This window comes from Aotus nancymaae, unplaced genomic scaffold (genome assembly GCF_030222135.1).
Source record: "Aotus nancymaae isolate 86718 unplaced genomic scaffold, 86718_ANA_hifiasm-v0.15.2.pri h1tg000011l, whole genome shotgun sequence".
Taxonomy (NCBI): domain Eukaryota; kingdom Metazoa; phylum Chordata; class Mammalia; order Primates; family Aotidae; genus Aotus; species Aotus nancymaae.
Window position 1 is genome coordinate 12,466,212 of NW_026988422.1, and position 20,957 is coordinate 12,487,168.

Consider the following 20,957-nt stretch of genomic DNA (forward strand, 5'->3'; position numbering starts at 1 on the left):
ATAGAATATGCTTTCGTTGTAGGTTTAATGGATATTTAGATATTTCTAACTCTACGTCATTTTACAATTTCTCGGAGAATTAAAGGGATTAGAAGGTTGAGCCCAAAGTACAAAGGTAATTGTTAAGACATATATAGTTCATTTTCATTGTTGTCCTTGTAGAAAGAGTTTACCTTTTGAAAGCCGATACTTGGAAAAATTTTCTTTCCAAAGCCCTCAAAAGAAAAGGTTGGGTGCTTTTGTTTTTTTTTTTTAAACCATGTAAGCATATTATCTTTATCCTCAGTGCTGAATTAAAGTGCTACCAACTCCAAAAGATTTTACAGATTATTTTTCCACTCACTACACTTGAGATTGCAAAACAAAATTATTCTATTTATTCTTCAGTGTTGATTTGCTTCTTTCCACCTTTTTATTGTTGTTTGTTCTTATTCCCTGTGTAATAAGGTGTCGATCTTCTATTTACTTCCGTATCTCATCACCACTGGCAGAGCGGAGTATGGCAAATAGTAGGCTGCTACTAATTGAATGAAGGAATAAGTGAATAAACTTTTTGAAAATCTACTTAGTCTAAACTGTAGTAGTTGAGCCCCTGGGTTTACTTGACTTTTTAATCTTTTTTTTTTTTTTTTTTTTGAGACAGAGTCTTGCCCTGTCATCCAGGCTGGAATATAGTGGTGCACTGTTGCCTCACACAGCCTCTGCTTCCAGGGTTCAAATGATTCTCCTGCCTCAGCATCCTGAGTAGCTGGGATTACAGGCACTCGCCACTATGCCCAACTAATTTTTGTTTTTTTAGTAGAGACGGGGTTTCAGCATGTTGGCCAGGCTGGTCTCGAACCCCTGACCTCAAGTGATATATGCCTACCACGGGCTCTCAAAGTGCTGGGATTACAGGTGTGAGCCACTGTGCCTGGTCTTATCCTCTTATCTTAAAAACAAAGAAACAAAATAACCTTTAAGCTTTAAAAACACTCTCTCTCTCTCTCTCTCTCTCTGTGTGTGTGTGTGTGTGTGTGTGTGTGTGTGTGTGTGTTTTGGTACCCGCAAGTTAAAAAGTGATTTTTAGCAGTATGCTTAGTTCCATTATAATGAATCGCTTTAGAATTCTCATAGTGGGACTCTCTATGGTTTACAGTAATAGGTATACTAGGTCTAGGACCTCTTAGCCAAATTAGTGTAAATACTGTTGAAAGGAGTTATTATTGACACCAAATGGTGTCTTTTTATTGTCACAGATACCCACCTTACAAATGAAATTATTTCATAAGAAGACCCATTTTGCTGCTTTAGAAACTATCTTTGGATGGAATACAGTGTCTATTTGTATTAGCATTAAATGATGCTCTATAAATATGTTATAGAGAGTGCTGAAACATTATTACGTATATAAGTGAGATGACTTCATTAAGATTATTGTAGATATGTCATAAATAGATAGGTGATTCAGTGAGAATTTTAATTTCTCTGATATTGTATGTATGTATATTATCTTAAAATAATATATTTTTCCAACTTCCAGTTTTCTGAATAAAATTTTTTAAATATTTTTTCTCTGCTTTTCTCCCATTTTATTATGTTGGCATAGCAACTCTTACATGGACTGCTATTTTGGAAGAATGAGTGTTCTTAATGGCCTTATTAGCTCATCTTTACTAAAATGAAAATTTGTTACTTTTTGTATACTTTCTTAGTGAATTTTGTATAAAAGATACTTTTTTATTTTGACTAACATCTCAAACGTTTAATGTCTCATTTTAACTAGCTGTCAATAAATGTAGTCTGAAGATATTTAAAATAATTTTATGCATTTTAAAATCTAGATTGGATGGACAATGGCCTGATGGTTTATTAGCTTCAGACAATACTCTTCATTTTGTTCATCCATTGACTTTCAATTATTCTGGTGTTTATATCTGTAAAGTGACCAATTCCCTTGGTCAAAGAAGTGACCAAAAAGTTATCTACATTTCAGGTGAGTTACTATCTGCTTGCAAAATACGTTATTTAAAATATTTCTGAATAATCATCATAACAGTATGATCCTAAGCAATAATTTTTACATGCAAAGATATAGATTCCTCAGTGTGAAGTTTTTCCAAATAATCTAAAAAGAATATGATAAAATAACCCTATCCTGAGATAGGTATGTAATGTGGCATCCTATATTGAAATGTCAAAATGTCTGTGCAACAAGTTTATATACATTTTGATGCCTGTACATATAGTTAATTTTTTAGTTCAACAGTATTGACTATTTAATAAATAGTATGACTTTCTAGATTCTTTTGTCCTTATACTAAGAACAAATAATGATTTTTTTTCTCTTCCTTTGATGGCCACTTTGTACACAGTTGTCTGGTAAATAAAATGGAATATTAAATTTGATGACTTGGCTTGTTAAATAACATTGTTTGCCACTTAATATGGGACTATACCATATTGTGTTACTGAGAGGTGAAATAGGTATGCTACTGAAAACGTGTTAATGAAATAAAATTTATGATGCTTTTTATTGTCCTTAAACCACTAACGGCTTAGATTTTTCACATTCTATTTGTTTCATTGTGAATATTTTTATTAATTTGGCTGAGTATAAATTTGATCATTCATAAAATATATAGAGAGCTAAAAGTACATTTTTTCCTGGTTGTGGCTTCAGGTAATAAATAATCAGTAGAATGCTTATTTTAAAAAATTCAATAAAATATTTTGAGCATCTTACTCCTTACTGGTTGCCAGAATATAGCAATCTTCCTGTCAAAAAAATGGAAAATTAAGAGGGAAAAGGAAGAGAACCTAAGAAATGCAGGTTTGTATGGTAATTATGGAATAAACAGTTAAAAGTTCTAGCTTTGTTCAAATCTAAAACTAGATAAATTAGAGGTTTTGGAGAAATTTTGTGTTTGCTTAAGTGTTATATTCTTAGTCCTTGTGTGATCAATCTAAGAACAGTACCACATATTATTTTCTTATAGCAGGCACCACAAATGTTTGGTTGTATGCTGATTTTTTTACTTACTATTTACCTTCACAATTTAGCAATTTGTGCTTGCTTTATTCATCACTGCATACTCAGCAATGAGCACTGTGCCTGGCACATGATAGAAGTGTAAACTTTTCTTTTTTTTTGCATGACTCTAGCAAAAAGCTTAGAGCTGCCCTATCCCTTTCTGCCAGTATCAGTGCTTTCATGGAAATTTGTTTGTGTTTTTTTTCTTTTGATACATGGTTTCACTCTGTCACCCAGGCTGGAATGAGTGATGTGATCTTGGCTCACTGCAAGCTCTGCCTCCCAGGCTCAAGCAATCCTCCCACCTCAGCCTCCAGTAGCTGAGACTACAGGTGTGCACCATCACCCTTAGCTAATTTTTGTATTTTTTTGTAGAGACAGGGTCTCACTATATTGTCCAGGCTGGTCTTGAACTTCCTGAGCTCAAGTGATCTTGCCCACCTCAGCCTCCTAAAGTGCTGGGATTAGAAGCATGAGCCACTGTGCCTGGCTGGAAATCTGAATGAGGTTACATATTAGTACATTAGTCTCTCTTTCTTTAGTTAGAGAATAAGCCAGGGAAATGCACATTTAAAATACACTTAAGGACTGTTTATTTTGTGTTTCTGTTGTACAGTTTGGTATGGGATATTACTTGTAAACATTAGACTCAATATGTCTATGTAATGATTTAAATAGCAAGGCTTGGCTGGGCGTGGTGGTTCACACCTGTAATCCTAGCACTTTGGGAAACAGAGGTGGGCGGATCACCTGAGGCCAGGAGTTTGCGATCAGCCTGGCCACCTTAGTGAAACCCTGTCTCTACTAAAAATATAAAAATTAGCCAGCATGCCTCTGATCCCAGCTACTCTGGAGTCTGAGGCAGGAGAATCACTTGAACCTGGGAGGCAGAGGTTACAGTGAGTTCAGATTGTGCCATAGACGACAGAGTAAAACTGTCTAAAAAAAAATAAAAATAAAAATTAATAAATAAATATCAAGGCTCATTTTGGACGTTCTTATATGTACTGATTTCATTGATGATATCCTAAATTTATACTCGGTTAGCATTCTGAGTTCAGTGTTCAGTACTCCTAACTTGTGCATCCAATTACCTGTTAATGATCATTAACTCTATGTGGTAGTCTGATAGGTATTTGCAACTTAATATATTCAAAACTGAGGTCCTGATCTTTCTACTGTTCCTTGATACCACACATATTTCTGTACCCATCTTCCTTCTTTCAGTTACTGGTCCTTCTTTCCTTACATTTGTTCAGAGTACAACCCTTGACAGTTATTCTTGATTTTGCTTTTTCTCTCAAACCCTATTGAATTCATTAACAAATCAATGCTAGCTCTTCCATTATGTTAAATACAGAATCTTACCAGTTCAACTCTTCTTCTACAACTACACTAGTCTAAGCCATAGCCACTCTTACTTCACTATTACAGTAACCATTTAATCTCCCTATTTTGCCTCTGTCCCCCTTCCCTTTGTCAGCAAATGAGCAGCTAGGATGGTTATTTTAAAGGGCAGGTCAGATCATGTCTCCTCCCCTCCAAACCTTCCATGGGTTTCCCATTTTAGCTACAATGAAAACCATCTCCTTATAGTGACTCACAAGGCTCTATACATGCCCTCCTCCCAGATGATCTCTCTAATCTCATTTCTTACTGTGTTTTGCTCATTGGCTGAGGCACTACTGGACTCCTTGCTGTTCTTCAAACATAACAGGCACATTCCTACCTCAGAGTCTTTTGCATTTGCTATTTTCACTGCCTGGAATGCTTTTACCAGGTATTGTCATAGCTCTTTCCCTCACTTCTTAAGGCCTTTGCCTTCACGTTTTTCAGTGAGGTCTGCCTTCACAACTATATTTGAAATAAAATAACCTCCCTTCCCATGCCTTTACTACTACTGGTCCCCCTTCTTTTTCTCTTCAGTATGTATTGCCATGTAACCGCATGTATTGCCTTATAAATATGTAAAATATTTACATATTTTGTTGTTTTTATATGCTTGTCTGTTTTTACACTCATTAGAACATAAGTCTAAACATAAAGTCTGCTTTAATTACTGCTATGTTCCCATTATCTACAGTGATGTTTAGCATATGATAGGTGTTCAATACAGTTTTGTTACATAAATGAATAAATTTGAGACTAAAACAATTGGGAATCAATTTACAAATCCAGAATCTGCTTTTATGTAACTATAACTCTTTAAAAAGGGAAATTAAATTTTGAGTAAATATGAACAAAATCACAGTTTAAGCACTTTCAAAGAAGTAGCGTTATTAGAGAGAATTCTTTTTTTAATGGAGATAGAGCCTTGCTCTATTGCCCAGGCTGGAGTGCAGAGGCATGATCTTGGCTCACTGCAACCTCTACCTCCTGGGTTCAAGCAATTCTTTTGCCTCAGCCTCCCGAGTAGCTGGGACTACAGGCACATGCTGCCACGCCCATCTAATTTTTTGTATTTTAGTAGAGAGCGTTTCACTGTGTGGCCCAGGCTGGTCTCGAACTCCTAAGCTAGTCAATCCACCTGCCTTGGCCTCCTAGAGTGCTAGGATTATAGAAGTGAGCCAGGGCACCCGTCCGAGAATTTTTTATGTTTAAGTAATCAGTAATTAGACTTGACTTTTCTATCCAGAGTCTGTAATACAGTATACCATGCTGAGATTAGTTAAGTCATCTAATAACTGGTTGGAGTATGTCAAGTATCTTAGGTATAATGCTGCCTTTCCAGAATGACTATTAGTAAAACCTAGTAGTCTTTTATGAAAATAAGAAGCCATAATTCACACAGTAAATGACCAGTTAATCTTTTTCATTGTTATATGTACTCATTTTTTCTAGGAAAAAATTTTTACCTCAGTATTAAAATAGATATTTTAAAATTTGAGAAATAATTTTTAGTATGTGTAAAATAAATGCACCTTAGGACTAGAGATGAAAAGTTCTGCTCAGAACAGAGTAAGCAGCTCTGAGGGAAATTGTTCTTAATTTTGTTACACATTTTCCCACATTGATAAATGTAAGATATTGGTAAGAGGTTTCTGATTCAGGATTGCAATATTTGATTTTAGTTATTAAATTGTACTTAATTATATAATAGTAATACTCTCAAGGGGTATAGTAGCTCTTTGTGTAGTACTTACTGACTACTGGAAATTGTGTTTTTCTGGTTTGCTATTGATGTATATTTTTCCCTTAACTGATAGCTGTTGCTTCAGTGTGTCAAATAAGTCCCCCTATGCCTAAAACCCTTATTTCTATGCAAAACTTGAATTTCAGGTCATAATGGATTTTAAGATCCAAGTGTAGTATCAAACTTAAGAATTTGCTACTTAGCAATCCTTAAACATTAAAATACATTATTTCGTATATTTAAACAACCTATATGAAGTCTAAAAGAAAAATAAGCCAATTTTTATGACACTAAAAATATACGTTAGAAGACTAAATATGCCTTTTATGGGACATTACTTGACTCCATTTTATGGTTTGGCAAAACTCATTAGAAAAGGAAACTTAAAGTTCTTCATTTGGGTGAGAAGAACTTAAGAGTCATCATATCCATTACATACTCATTTATCACATAGTCAGCAAAGAATATGAAAAACAATATCTAACTGAAAAATGAGGACTGCTTTGGGAAGGACTTAAAATCGTGATGTGATTAGAAATAGTACTGCCTTATAATAATTGTAACTCTCATTGTTTTTTGTTTTTCCTTTCTTTTTTTTTTATTTTTATTTTTTGAGACGGTGTCTTGCACTGTCGCCCAGGCTGGAGTACAGTGGCACAATCTCGGCTCACTGCAACCTCTGCCTCCTGGGTTCAAGCCATTGTCCTGCCTCAGCCTCCCTAGTAGCTGGGACTACAGGCATGCGCCACCATGCCCGGCTAGTGACTCTCATTGTAAATTCAAAAACAGAAAAAATATTTTGCATGCATTATCTTATTTCCATTGCTTAAAATGCAACATAATGAAGTATTAAATAGCCTCTCTTTAATGAAATGATATTACTAGTGAGGCTCAGCTATTTTTAGCACTGATTAAGGAGTGGATGATGGGTTGAAACACTTCTAGAACCATTAACAAGATTGAATAAGATTTTAAAATAATTTTTTTGGTTAGATTTTTCTCAAAGCCATATTTTGTTAAATCTGAGTGAAATGGACAGTAGACGACCATATAAAGAAATTTGCAAGTGGAAATAATAAATGTCAGAGTTTCATTATTTAGGATACTTGATAAAAATGTTCAGTTTTGTCTTATTTGGTGAGAGCTCAGGTATAGTCACTGTTCTGAAAAAAACTCTTATATAAAGAACCACAAAAAACTTTAAAACTTTACTGGCAGAAAAGTATTTAAATTATAAATAATTAGATGATTTTTACTTTTATTTAAATATGCTGATACCAGTTTATTGTAATACTTTTTTCTTTGAGAATCGTTATAAAGATGACATTTAATACATTAAACTCAACTTTCCTGGTTGGTACTCCTGCTTCCTCAGAAAATACATGAAGTATCTTACAAATGATTTAATTTTTAGTCTATATTTTTAGTTTTCTAATGCTGTGACGTTGAATTACATGAGACTTTACTACTTTTATACTGGACATGGTCCTTCAATTCTACACTTGTTTTCTTGAGATTGAATTTGTTCCATTAGTGAATGTTTTCATAAATTAAAACTTCCTTGATTCACTTAAATATACTCTGATAACTAATATTCATCTCAAAGTATTTGACAGGATTACCTGTTGTAAGTTTAAACTCATAGAAAATTAGTTATACTGTACTTATTAAATTTTATACTGTACTCGCTAAATTTTTACCACATTCTATACATACGGCATTCCGTGATGAAACCTGTTTCAGTAAGTACTTTTCTTTAGCTTGTAATATTAGAATAACTTACCCTATGTAGATTTAGTATTTTTCTAACATTCATTTTTTAAAGTTCTATCAGTATCATTCATTCAAAAATTAATTATCGGAGAGTACCATTTGGGTCGTTTATTTTTTTCACTGTGAAGAAATTCAAGATATTTAAACTTATCCTTTCTTCAAACACTACAATTTTGTGTTACATGACCTATAAATACTACTTAATTGATAATTAACCAGTCTTTATTTTTTATTGTTTATGTTTAGTTGCTTTTTAATATTAATGGCTATTTACTCTGTAATCTAATGTCAATACACAGGTTCATTTGCATCTAATATTTAAGTACTATTAGAATGTTCTCTCTAAAATATTAGCTGCTCTTTTTGAGATTCCGTCCTAAAGTAGTGACATTAAATTTTGCAGATATAGTTGAAATTTTTTAAATTTCTGAATGTTTAGATAATTTGCCCATGGGGTGTTAGACATGATGATGACATTTTTATCACTTTACAACATATTTTTACTTTGTTAGTCTCCTTTGATAATAGCCTGTCTGGCTAACATAGTTTAAACACATGCTTCTTTATTTTTTTTATTACTAAATAATAGTATTTACTATGTATCTCCTTCCAAAACGTTTTGAGTTTTTTTATTTAAAGAAAATATTTTTGAGAGAATTATTAAACCAACAGCTTATACTATGCCCACTTAACAAGAGTCTATAGTTTTTCATTCTTTTAAAGATATGCTCATATCTTATAAAAATAAACCATATTATTCATAGGTAAAAATGGATATTAAGGAAAACTTTAATTTTTTCATTCGTTTTATTTTCTTGAGCTACTGGCTAAGAAAATGTATATTTCACTTATTTGATTTACTTTTTTGTTATAGTAATTATTAAGCCATCTGTGTAATAGGACACTTAAGTAATATTCTTCATTAAAAAAATAAGTACCTATTTTCTGGGGTAAATTATCACTCGTTAACTTGGAATAGAAGAATTACACCATAGGTTTACACCATAGGTTTTATTCCTTTCTCTTTATTGGTAACTGACTAAATGTCAGTTTTGTTTTGTTTTTAAATAGATAAGTACCACTACATTCTAATCTTAATCAAATTAAGAATGAAAAACTATTATTACTATGAATATATTCATTAACTGTGCTGTCTTGTCAACTTGCTGCTGAATCAGCCTGCATTGACATTCTTTGCCTTTCTGTGTCTTCTCTATCTTTACTGTTTCCATTAGATCCTCCTACTACTACCACCCTTCAGCCTACAATTCAGTGGCATCCCTCAACTGCTGACATCGAGAATCTAGCAACAGAACCTAAAAAATTGCCCTTCCCATTGTCAACTTTGGCAACAATTAAGGATGACACAATTGCCACGATCATTGCTAGTGTAGTGGGTGGGGCTCTCTTCATAGTACTTGTAAGTGTTTTGGCTGGAATATTCTGCTATAGGAGAAGACGGACGTTTCGTGGAGACTACTTTGCGAAGAACTACATTCCACCATCAGATATGCAAAAAGAATCACAAATAGATGTTCTTCAACAAGACGAGCTTGATTCTTACCCAGACAGTGTAAAAAAAGAAAACAAAAATCCAGTGAACAATCTGATACGTAAAGACTATTTAGAAGAGCCTGAAAAAACTCAGTGGAACAATGTAGAAAATCTCAATAGGTTTGAAAGACCAATGGATTATTATGAAGATCTAAAAATGGGAATGAAGTTCGTCAGTGATGAACATTATGACGAAAATGAAGATGACTTAGTTTCACATGTAGATGGTTCCGTAATTTCCAGGAGGGAGTGGTATGTTTAGCAACCACTAAATGTGACTTAACTATGTACAATGTTCATTCATACTAGTTGATCATTTTCAGATTGTTCATACTTTTTCTTGAGGAAGAATAAGCTTTTTCAAGTTGATTTTCAAGCTTTTTATATTCTAATCTGACAAATGAAAATGTAAAATCTGAGTTCAGTGTATCTAAGCTGCTTTACAATTTTTTTTTCAATGCTGTACTACTGTCTCAAGATTTAAATTTTAATGCAGAGTACTTTATTGATCTGAGGCACACAGGTAAGAAGAAATGTCAACATTAAATGTATGAGTTATTTGGTACAAAAATTTTTTTAAAAAGGGAACTACCTTGGCATTGTATATTAAATGTTTACCTAAGACTATAATCTCAAGTATAATGTTTGTTGAACATATACCTCTCAAAATTTATTACCACTCAATGAAACTGCATCAAAATTGACTATAAAACTAATTCAAGAATTATTTATATATATTTTTTAATATACAAAAAGTATTTAGCCTGATGGAATGACTTTCCTTTTCAAACATTATTTTCTGAATTTCTATACAAATGAAATCTTTACCTCTGCATTTTAATGAGCCTTGCCATAATTACTGTAGAGTGGCTTTTAAAAGATATTTTGTTGCACTAAAACTGTGGTAGTAAACTCAGTGAACATGATGTGTGGAAGAGCATAATTAGCTGGTCAATATTTTTGTCCAAAATACTTACAAGAGTAATAAAATACATGTCTTTCAAACATGATAATTATTAGTTTTTTTTTTCCCCCTTTCTGAGAAACAGTTCTTATGTTGTCATGTGAACATGGATTTTGGTACATTTGGCAGTAGCCTTATTTTAATGCTTTATCTCCTAAACATACTAATAGAAATGAAAAGATGCAGCGAGGGCATTTCAGAATACTGAGGTACTAGTTTTAGAAATGAGACATTACAGCCAAGAATATATAGAAAGAATTTTCTGGACCATCTTGTTTTAGTTATTTAATGTTGATGTTGTTTAAACGGGTAAATGTACAGAAAGAAAATTTAGAATAAACTTGGAAACATTGGATTTAACTAGAAAAATTTGAATTATAGAATCAGTTGGTAACACTTGCTCATAGATAATGACGTTCATCTCCTTTTTCCTCCTAAGTGTATGTTATGTAATTTTTTTGTTTTTACAATTAAAACTGGAAACACAAGGTTTTCTGTTTTTGTTTTTTTTACATATTTACATATATATTCCTTCAAAATCATGTATCTTTTGAGATAGAAATGTTACCTATACTTCAGATGTGCTTTTTGTTTGTAAGGTAATTAAATTGCTCCTACAGTGGAGTCTTATAGAATTATATAATGACAACTAATTTGAAGCCTAAAGAATAAGTTTTTCTATTGATAAGTCATTTGAAAAAGTAACTATTTTTGCCAGTGCAATGAAGTTGAAGTTAGTAGGAGAGTCATAAATTAAATATATGATTTAGTTAATAAAAAGGCAAAGTAGTAGATACTTTTTAAACCCCTACCCCAACCAGCCCTTTCCCAATAATCATCAAATCTAAAAAATTTAGGGGACAAAACTCTAACATGTTCATAATATCTTACAAATAGTGAAAGCTTTATTCTGAAGGATTATAAACTAGTTTTCTTCATTTTAACTAGCACTATTTTGTGGAAATTAGAAACCTATTTTATTTCTCTTGCCAAATACTTAGTATAAGACTATAGTATCAGGTTAAGGATACAGTTAAATAAAAGTTCACTTATATCTTCTTAAAAATGTCTGGGTATTAATAGGGTTAATCACTTATATACAGATACTACAATTTTTTAGTGCAAGATTTTGGAAGAAAACTTCCTTGATAAAACAGTGATTAAAGTGATTTTATTTTTAATTTAAGTTTCAGTGATGAGGTGGCCCCAAGGAAGATGGGTCTAAAATTTCTTAACCATGAAAGATGTAAAACTGTGGCTTTTTTTTAAATCAAAATTTCATCTTTAAACTATAATGGTTTGAAATACTGTATCAATCTGATCAGAATAATCATATATAGGATTCTATGTAAATCTCAACTGGAGTATAATCTGAAGGACATTAGCAATGTATTTTAAGAAATATATTTCAAAAATATAAATACTTACTGATTATGAACTTGCTTTTACATTGTGGTTATGTATTTGATTAGTTTTCTTTGTTTCTTTTGTGTGTGTGGGTTTTTTTTTTTTTTTGGTGGGAGAGGGTGACCTGGAAAACCACAAGTGAGTATTTGACATATTCTGTATCCTTAATCCAATCATTTGGCAAACTGAAAGGTTTCTGCCTTGTTAAGAATCTGATACTAGGGCTTAAGACTTTGGGAAGCATTGCACTGTTGTTTATTAGAACTTTATATATGTTTACTGTACGTAGAAACTTGTTTGGAAAACATGAATAGTCATCAAATAAACATATTAAATTAGTTTTTAAATGCTAGTGATATTCATAGCTATTTGACAGGTATATATAGAAATTCTATCTTGGAAAAAAATGAAAGAATATTCGTACTATTTTTGGCCATATTTATATTTCTTTCTTATGGTTTACACTGTTTTTGCATTGTTGTAAATTCACTTGAGAGTTTTCTTTCATACTGGTTAATAATATTTCAATAATATAACGAAGATGAATACAACTTACTTTTTCTGCCCTTTTTATTAAAATGCATTGAATCTAAAGTAGACTAGGGGTTAATTTTAAGAGTGATATTTGAGAAGTACTTGAGAGTTGAAAGATTTAGTATTTTACTATGTGCCTAATAGGGTTGTTTGTTAAGTCTAATATTAGGAAACTGTTAAGGTTTTTCAGTAGTAAGTGTTACTTCTAATAGCCATACATAGGAAAGTTTTATAAGATAACCCATGGGTAACTATTTTGCATTAAGGAGCTGTAGGAATACAGTGTATAAGTACAGAAATTGAGAGAAATATAGCCATTTTATTTGTGAAAACATTGATTTGAGTTTGTTTTTGATAAATACCGCTAAAACACAGTATATGAACAAATAAGTTGTTTATGGATGAAAGTAATCAATGTAAAATATAAGGAAGGAATAAATGGTACCCATTTTGAATTTTTAATTCTGATAGGGGATTAGATTTGAGATTGAATTATCTTTCCTATCTACTTGTTAATTAGAAAATGCATCCTTCATAAAAAGCTCCTTTCTCAAATTTTTCATATATTGGGTTTGGATTTTAGTTTGTACCAGTGCTAAGTTTTGTTTTCTTTTGGTTTGGTGGTTTTTTTTTTTCTTTTTTAACCAACCTGTGTATTAGGTGTTAGCCCCAGTAGCCACACAAGAAATCTTTAAATAAAAGTTGCAAAAGTTCTTTAGAGGCATATTTCTGTAATAAGTTCATGGCTCTGTGTTACCTTCTTTGTCCTTATATTTACTGAAGTGTGTGTGTATATATATGTGTGTGTTTGTATAATGGTCATTATATTTACTAAAGTGTGTGTGCGTGTGTGTATGTGTGTGTGTAACCTAGTTCAATTATCAAAATTTAATTAATGTTTTGTGGGAATTAGAAACCTGTTTTCCTAAAACAAGACAGTAATATCGGGTTAAGGATAGTTGGCATGTAGGCCACTATAAAATATTTTTTTCCTTTCTTTTTTTTTTTTTTTTTTTTGTGTGTGTGGTTGTTGGTTTATTTATTTATTTATTTATTTTCAACTTTTAAGTTCAGGGGTGCATGTACAAGTTTGTTACATAGGTAACAGTGCCATGGTGGTTTGCTACACAAATCAACCAGTTACCTAGGTATTAGGCCCAGCATGCGTTAGCTATTAAATTTGATTTTAATTAACCATTTAATTCTGAATCATGAATTAACATTCTCCATAGTTATAAATTATCTTATCTCTGTAGCCCTAGCTGTTAAAACCCATTTTAGATGTTTTTACTATTACCTTGGCGTAAGTCATATTTTATATATTGGCTTTCAGTTTGGAATTAACATATTTTATAAGGTATTTCTTACGTTGCCATTTAGTGTTTTTTACTTATTACTTATTGTGAGCTACTTTGATTAGAAATGCCATTGCTGAAGGCTGGGCGTGGTGGCTTACGCCTGTAATCCCAGAACTTTGGGAGGCTAAGGCGGGCAGATCACGAGGTCAAGAGTATGAGACCAGCCTGGCTAACATGGTGAAATCTCGTCTCTTACTAAAAATTCAAAAACTAGCTGGGTGTGGTGGCGTGCGCCTGTAATCCCAGCTACTCAGGAGACTGAGGCAGGAGAATCTCTTGAACCCAGGAGGGGGAGGTTTCAGTGAGCCGAAATCACGCCATTGCACTCCAGCCTGGGTGACAGAGTGAGGCTGCCATTGCTTGGAATTATTTATAATCACCGTGTGATGCATCACTTTGTTTCCTATTTCTGACATTTTAAATTACATATTTGTTTCTAAACTGTTTTTGAGCAGGATTTTTCTTTGATAATATACAGTTAGACTGGGTTGTTTTGTTCCCTTCTTGGTATCCTAATAAAAAATTCATGTATGAAATAGTCTTTGAGGGGTGTGCACAGCAAACCAACTTTAGTTTTTTAAATTCTGTTTATATATTTCTGTTTTTTTCTGTTATAGTTTAGTCATCTGCTTTTTTATAAAGTACATATATACTTTAACTTGACTACTTTGACTTGAGTAGTGTTAGGTTTTTATCAAGACTTGAAACCAAACATTGTTTACAAAAGCTTTTGCCTTGTATTCCCTTAGGTATCATTTATTTTCTTGAACCTTGGTGACAGTTATGTTTATTTCAGTTTAGAAGACTAAAACATGATTCAATTTTCGGATATATCTTGTTTAATTTGCCTTTTAGTTAATAGCTGCTGTTTTTCTCTGGCCGGGTCCTAATGAAGCTGATTGAAAGTGACCTTTTAGAGCAATAACTTTAAAAGGTAATTTTCAAAACTTGAGAATAGGTCAGAGCCTCATTTCCTTATATGCAAAATATTGCTACATAGACATGATATGCAAGTTGTACAGTCTCAGTTATGAGAAATATCCCAGGGAAAACCTAATTGTAAAGCAACAGTTTTATCTAAAAGCCAAGGGCAGGATTTAGGTGCCTTGGCCTCTCTTTAAAAAAAATAAAAACCAAAAAACCCCACTTCTTATTATGGAAAATTATACAAAAACAGGACAGAATAATGAAATGGATCTCCATGTACTAGCTTCAGTTATCATCAATTCCTGGTCAGTATTATTTCATTTAGACCCTTACCTACATAATCTCTCCTGATATTATTTCATCGGTAAATAAATCAGTATATAGCTCTAAAAGTTAAGGACCATTTTAAAAATTAACCACAGTATCATTGTTACACCAAAAGTTAGTAATAATTCCTTAACATTGTGTCAAGTGAGCATTCAAATTTCTAGTCATATGTGTTTTGCAGTTTTAATCAGGTTTTCCAAATATGATCCATACGTGGTGATTGCTAGAAATATCTTTTACTCTGTTCCTCCCCCCCACACTCCATTGCCCCTTGCAATTTATTTCTTAGAAACTGCTTCATTTGTTCTAAAGTTTTCCATCTTAAATTCTGTCATTTGCATCCCACACACATCCCTCTGTATTTTCTGTAAATTGGTAGTGATATCATGGAGGTTTAATTTGAGGGCAAGGTTACATCACATGTAAGTGGTGCTATGTTTTTCCATCACAAAGAACATAATGCCTACTTTTTTGTGTGTTATTAGCTGCCATTTGGTGCTCTAAGCCTAGATCTATTAACCTTGTTCTTTTACCATATCATATACTTAGATGTCTTAATAATTGTCATGCTGCTTCCTTTCAACTTGTATCTATCTACCATAACCTCACATCTTATTCTAGTTTTTTCTCTTCTCTAGATCAGTAAAAACTCTTTTGAGTGTACCTACCAGTTCAAAATTAGTATGTACTCCAATTATACATGTGCTACTATAGCAGTTTGCTGCATACATTATAAAATACACAAAACGGAAATTTTAGCTATCTGATAATATATTTAACATGTTAATTTTTTCTCACGAAAACAGATTTTGGGAAATAGTGTGATTGCATTTCATTTTAAAAGTCAACTTTTATTACTAAAACATTTTTGATAAAACTACATGATCAAATGTGCTTCATGCATTTTTTGTTTTCGATTTTATACTTTTTGATTCAGTGATTGAAAGGTCTCAATGAAGAACCAAATATCCAGAACATAAAGATAAGCTCTAAAACTATTGGTTGGGATGAAAACTGTTAACATCCAAACAATGTATTTCTTCCATTTGAATCCGTGTTTTTGAGAGGTGGCACAAATCACATCTAAAAACCAAGTATCAACATACACTGATCATGATATGAGACCTTTCAATCACTGAATCAAAAAGTCACATTGAGAAAATAAACATTAAAGGGTCTATTAAAAATGAAGAATGGGATTGTTTGGGGGGGAAATTGGTAATACAGTGATATGTAGTATGGAAGCAAATCAAAGGTGGGGAGATAAGTTTGTAGGCCAACACATGAATCTGTGATGTCATCACTGAAGTTTTGTCAAAGGGCCTGAAGAGAAAACATAGGGCATTATGTCTCAGTTTTAGATGTGAATTAGGTGTACACATATGTTTGAATAGCTTTTCTTTAAAAAATTATTTGTGTTTGATAAAAACTTTATTATCTGTAATATTGTGTACTTTTATTTCCCAAAAAGTAATGAAACTCATTTCTTATATCTATATTCATTGGTAACTATTTGATTTTTAAACATCTCCAGAAGATATACATGTACATAGTATCTTAGGAGCAGTAGCATACTCTTGTATTGGGGAATGCTGTTTTTCTATTTTTGGAGGTAAGTTTTCAGTGAATATGAGTTACCATTACTACTGTGATAAAGCAAGCTAGTCTTTTTTTAGAAATGCATGCACCAGTCTTTTAATGGCAAATATTTTATAATTTTTGTCTTGTTTTCTGCCTCTTGTAAGCATGTCACTGCTCTTAGTAGAACATCTCTTTAGGATGATGGTAATGTTGTTTCATGGCCTTCACTTAGTAAACTACCTTAGTGTTTAAAAATCCCATGTTTATACATGTTATCACTTAATTTTTTCCTCTGTAGTGGTTTTGTTGAAACATACAGTCTATGTAGTATGTATGTATTTATTTGGGCTGGGATATGGGGAAACAGTGTTGGAGCTAAATTCTCAGTTTTCCTTAGAATACTTGTCCATTTGGGCTAGGATTTATGGGAAACAGTGTTGGGGCTAAATTATCAATTTTCATCAAAATGCTTTACTTGAATAGAAAAGATTTGTGCTCCTCCTTTGCATTCATACTGGTTTTTATCAACTGTTAATACCCTTAAATTATTAACACCTTAAGTACTTAACCTCTTTTGTTCTCAATTAGAAGAATCGGAAAAGAAAATATGAAATATATCCCATATGCATATTTAGCATAATCGGTTTATCTAAATAAAGTAAGTTCGTTGGGAAATAGATTCATACCTAGTTTTTCCTCCATTTGTTCATTTTAGCACCTACCAGACTATTCTGATACTACAAAGAGGTATGTGAGAAAGAGAGGATACATATGATAAAGAACGAATGGAACCAGGTGACATGAAGATGCCCAAATTAAGATAGAAGGAAGTGTGATATACATAGAGTCAACTCTCAGTTATAGAATCCTAGAGTTAGAAATTATAAGACTAGTGTGATAGAATTGGATAGCTTGTAATTAAAATATTTAAGAGATATCTATTTAGACAAGTATTCAAGTTTTTAAAAATAGTAGCTATTTAAAGTTGGAAATTAAGTGATTAAAAGTCTACATTATGATGTTTTATTATAGAGCACTACCAAACTTCAGATTGCTGCTAAAATTAAATGAAAGGTTTTCTTAGAAGAGATGTATAGTTTGAAAAATTTATAATGATCTCTAGATTTGAGAATCTTAATTTGGCCTCACTCAAAGAGTAACGTGAACTTTTCAAAAATAAGTTGGAAGAAAACCTATAAATATGGTATTAACATTGTCATCATCAAAATAAGAACAAAAATTTAAATTCTGTATAGTTGGGCAAACATGATAGACTGCCTTTAGCGAAAGAAAAATTTCCGAGAGAGGGAGACCTTGAGAATACCTGGTGTGGAGTAAATAATGTACTTGACAATGAGTATTTTTTATTTGTGCCATTGACTAGAGCAGTATGACCTTGGTCAAATTGCGTAACCTTAATATTTTCAACCTACCTAATATTAAGGATTGAATAGGATCATCTACTTTATGGCTATATTAAGTGGTCAAAGCTATAATCTTTATGGTGGGGAAAATGATAATATAGATTATCCATAAGTCATCCCAAATCTCTTTCACATTTACAAGTGCAGAATAACATTTGACTGTACTGGGTTTCAGATATTTTTCTTATCTAGCACATATTCAAATGGAGATAGTGAGATTAAAAAATTGAGTAACAATAGATAAACCAGGCTTGTATTAGCAAATGAGGGTCACCACTAATGATTAAGTGGGTTATAGTGTTTCAGAATAATTGTTTTTTGTTGTTGTTGTTTTTTTTGGGTTTTTTTTACTATTTTTAGATTCTATTCATTGGAAACGTTATTGAAATGAGTGACTTGCACTTACTGGTGTAAGATTTTTATTTCAAAATGAGTCTTAATAAAATGAGCCGTTAATAAATGTCTTCGGGATTGTTAGTATCCTAAAGACATCTTTATAATTTGAAAGAAAGTAAAATGTTCTTTTTGGCAATCTAAAATACCGTGTTAATAAAAACAGAATTGGAAAATACTTCTAAATATGTATTTATATGGGAATACTATCATGGTAAATAGATGAAACATATTCCAAAACCAACAGTGCTAGTTCTGTAAATTTGCCATGTCTGGGTCCTAAGAATTATTGCAGTTATTTAAGAGTATATGTGAAGGTTGTGTCAATTTAAGTAAAAGTGGAGACCTCTTCATTAGTTTACATTATATATGTTAATGAAAGCATTCTTCCCTTTGAACAAGGGGTAACAGTGGAAGCTTCCACTCTGCTCCAACCTAACTATTTCTCTCTCTGTTTTCTACTACGATTGAATGGTCTTGGCAGATTTAACTTGAGAACTGCAGTATCTTTATGTATAGAATGTTATCTCAGTATCTTTTTTTATTAGTTCTTAAGAAAGACAAAATCAGGTGTGTGAAGGAACTTTGTAATTCATGAATCTCCACAAAATTTAGTTAATGGATTTAATATAGTTGAAATTGTCAAAGTTAATACATGTAAAGATTGTTTTGTTATATTTCTTATATTTACATTTGAAAATATGTAGTACTTGTAATAGTTTTAGTGGATTCCCTTATTTGGGAGTTCATAAAATAGTGATTCAATTTTTTGGAAAAATGTGAAATGCTAACAGCCAAATAATGGTTTTTAAATCCTTTCTTACAAAATTTGTGGTGCAGTTGGGAAAGAGAAACTGATATTCAGAAATGATATGTCTGTCGCCGGGAGATAGTGAGAATTTCTATTTATTGTAATAGAGAAGCTATTTTTAGTGTACTTTGTATTAAATGTGCATGAATTAAGGGAAATTTTGTGCAAGTCCTGTTTTAATATTTATATTTTAAATATTTTTCAAATCTTAATATGTATAATGTTAACTTTTTGACTATGTTTTTTTTAATCTGGGATATTTTCTGTTTTGCCCCGAAAATTTTTGATTTTGTTAATAGAGTTTTTTTTTTAATTTTGATAGAATAAAAGTGCTAAATGTCTGTATTACGGGTTGTTTCTACTAGAGAATACTGATTTTTAAAATTACCTTTTAGAGTACAAACTTAAAATTACTTTAATCTTTTTCTCTATCTTTTCTAGATACTCTTTGCACATTGAGAATATATTTTCTTAGTGATGTTTGACTGGGGATATTTACATAATTTTTAAAAAATTAAGCTTGTATATTAATGTAATACAAGGAAGAAGGGAGGGTTTTAGCATAATGCCACTAAACCTAATGAATCAAATTTGGGGTCCTCTAACCTGGCTGTTGGATAACATACTTCAGTCAAATAGTTTGCACATTGTAGAAATTAAGATATGCAATTTCAAGAATTATTTTTAAGATTATTTGAAAAGCCTAATTTTTGTTACTTTACAGATGTTCCATTTAAGCAGACCTCTTCCATAGCTGTAGCTGGAGCGGTAATTGGAGCTGTTCTTGCTCTTTTCATCATTGCTATCTTTGTGACTGTACTGCTGACTCCTCGAAAAAAGAGACCATCCTATCTTGACAAAATGTAGGTAACGTTTTTGCCTTTGTTCAACTATGAATATCAGTATGTGTCAATCTTTATATTTACCTTTATAGCTACTCATAAAGCACTTAAGGGATAGAAGAAAGGTTAATGTTAGGGCTTTGTTAGATGACCCTAGTTTCATCGGAATATCTCAAACTGTATCTTGGTAAATGAACATTGTCTAGAGGTAAATTGCTAGAGGTAAAGAACAGCTTTGGCCAGGCGCGGTGGCTCACGCCTGTAATCCCAGCACTTCGGGAGGCCGAGGCGGGTGATCACGAGGTCAAGAGATCGAAACCATCCTGGTCAACGTGGTGAAACCCCGTCTCTACTAAAAATATATATATATAAAAAATTAGCTGGGCACGGTGGTGCGTGCCTGTAATTCCAGCTACTCAGGAGGCTGAGGCAGGAGAATTGCCTGAACCCGGGAGGCGGAGGTTGCTGTGAACCGAGATCGCGCCATTGCACTCCAGCCTGGGTAACAAGAGCAAAACTCTGTCTCAAAAAAAAAGAACAGCTTTTCATTTTTCACCCAGAGTGTATAAGACATCTTTCTAAAGGGTAACATAGTAATACTTTATGTTGTCCTGCCTTGTCAATAGAAATGCAGGCCTTTCATGAAGTGGTAACCAAAAGACATATAAAAATATCTTTGAAGGTTTAATGGTTTCTTCAGATTGTATGTATGTGTCTTATGTATAGATATAACTTTGAACTATCAAGTTATTAAATACATTGAGTTTTAAAACTTTTTTCTTAAGTACTTTTTTTTTGTTTGGTGAGTTATAAAATATACATCTTCTTATTTAAAGAATAAGCAGTATTTTTGGCCTAGTCATTGAGATAGAGTTGTAAGGCAGAAATTGCACCTTGCTGTAGAATCAGATGACTG

At 32.3% G+C, this 20,957-nt stretch overlaps 1 protein-coding gene across 4 annotated transcripts in view; it reads left to right on the forward strand.

The window, feature by feature from the left end:
• The window catches only part of NECTIN3 (nectin cell adhesion molecule 3), a 127,420-nt gene that overhangs the window by 53,658 nt on the left and 52,805 nt on the right, over positions 1–20,957 (forward strand). For 3 of the 4 annotated variants that reach the window (XM_012460939.3, XM_012460941.3, XM_064374592.1), the window contains exons 5-6: positions 1,824–1,975; positions 19,924–20,062. In XM_012460939.3, the coding sequence (XP_012316362.1) occupies positions 1,824–1,975; positions 19,924–20,062 (291 nt within the window). Of the gene's footprint in view, positions 1–1,823; positions 1,976–9,154; positions 11,880–19,923; positions 20,063–20,957 lie in introns of those variants that run through there. The other variant, XM_012460938.3, reaches the window with a different exon arrangement.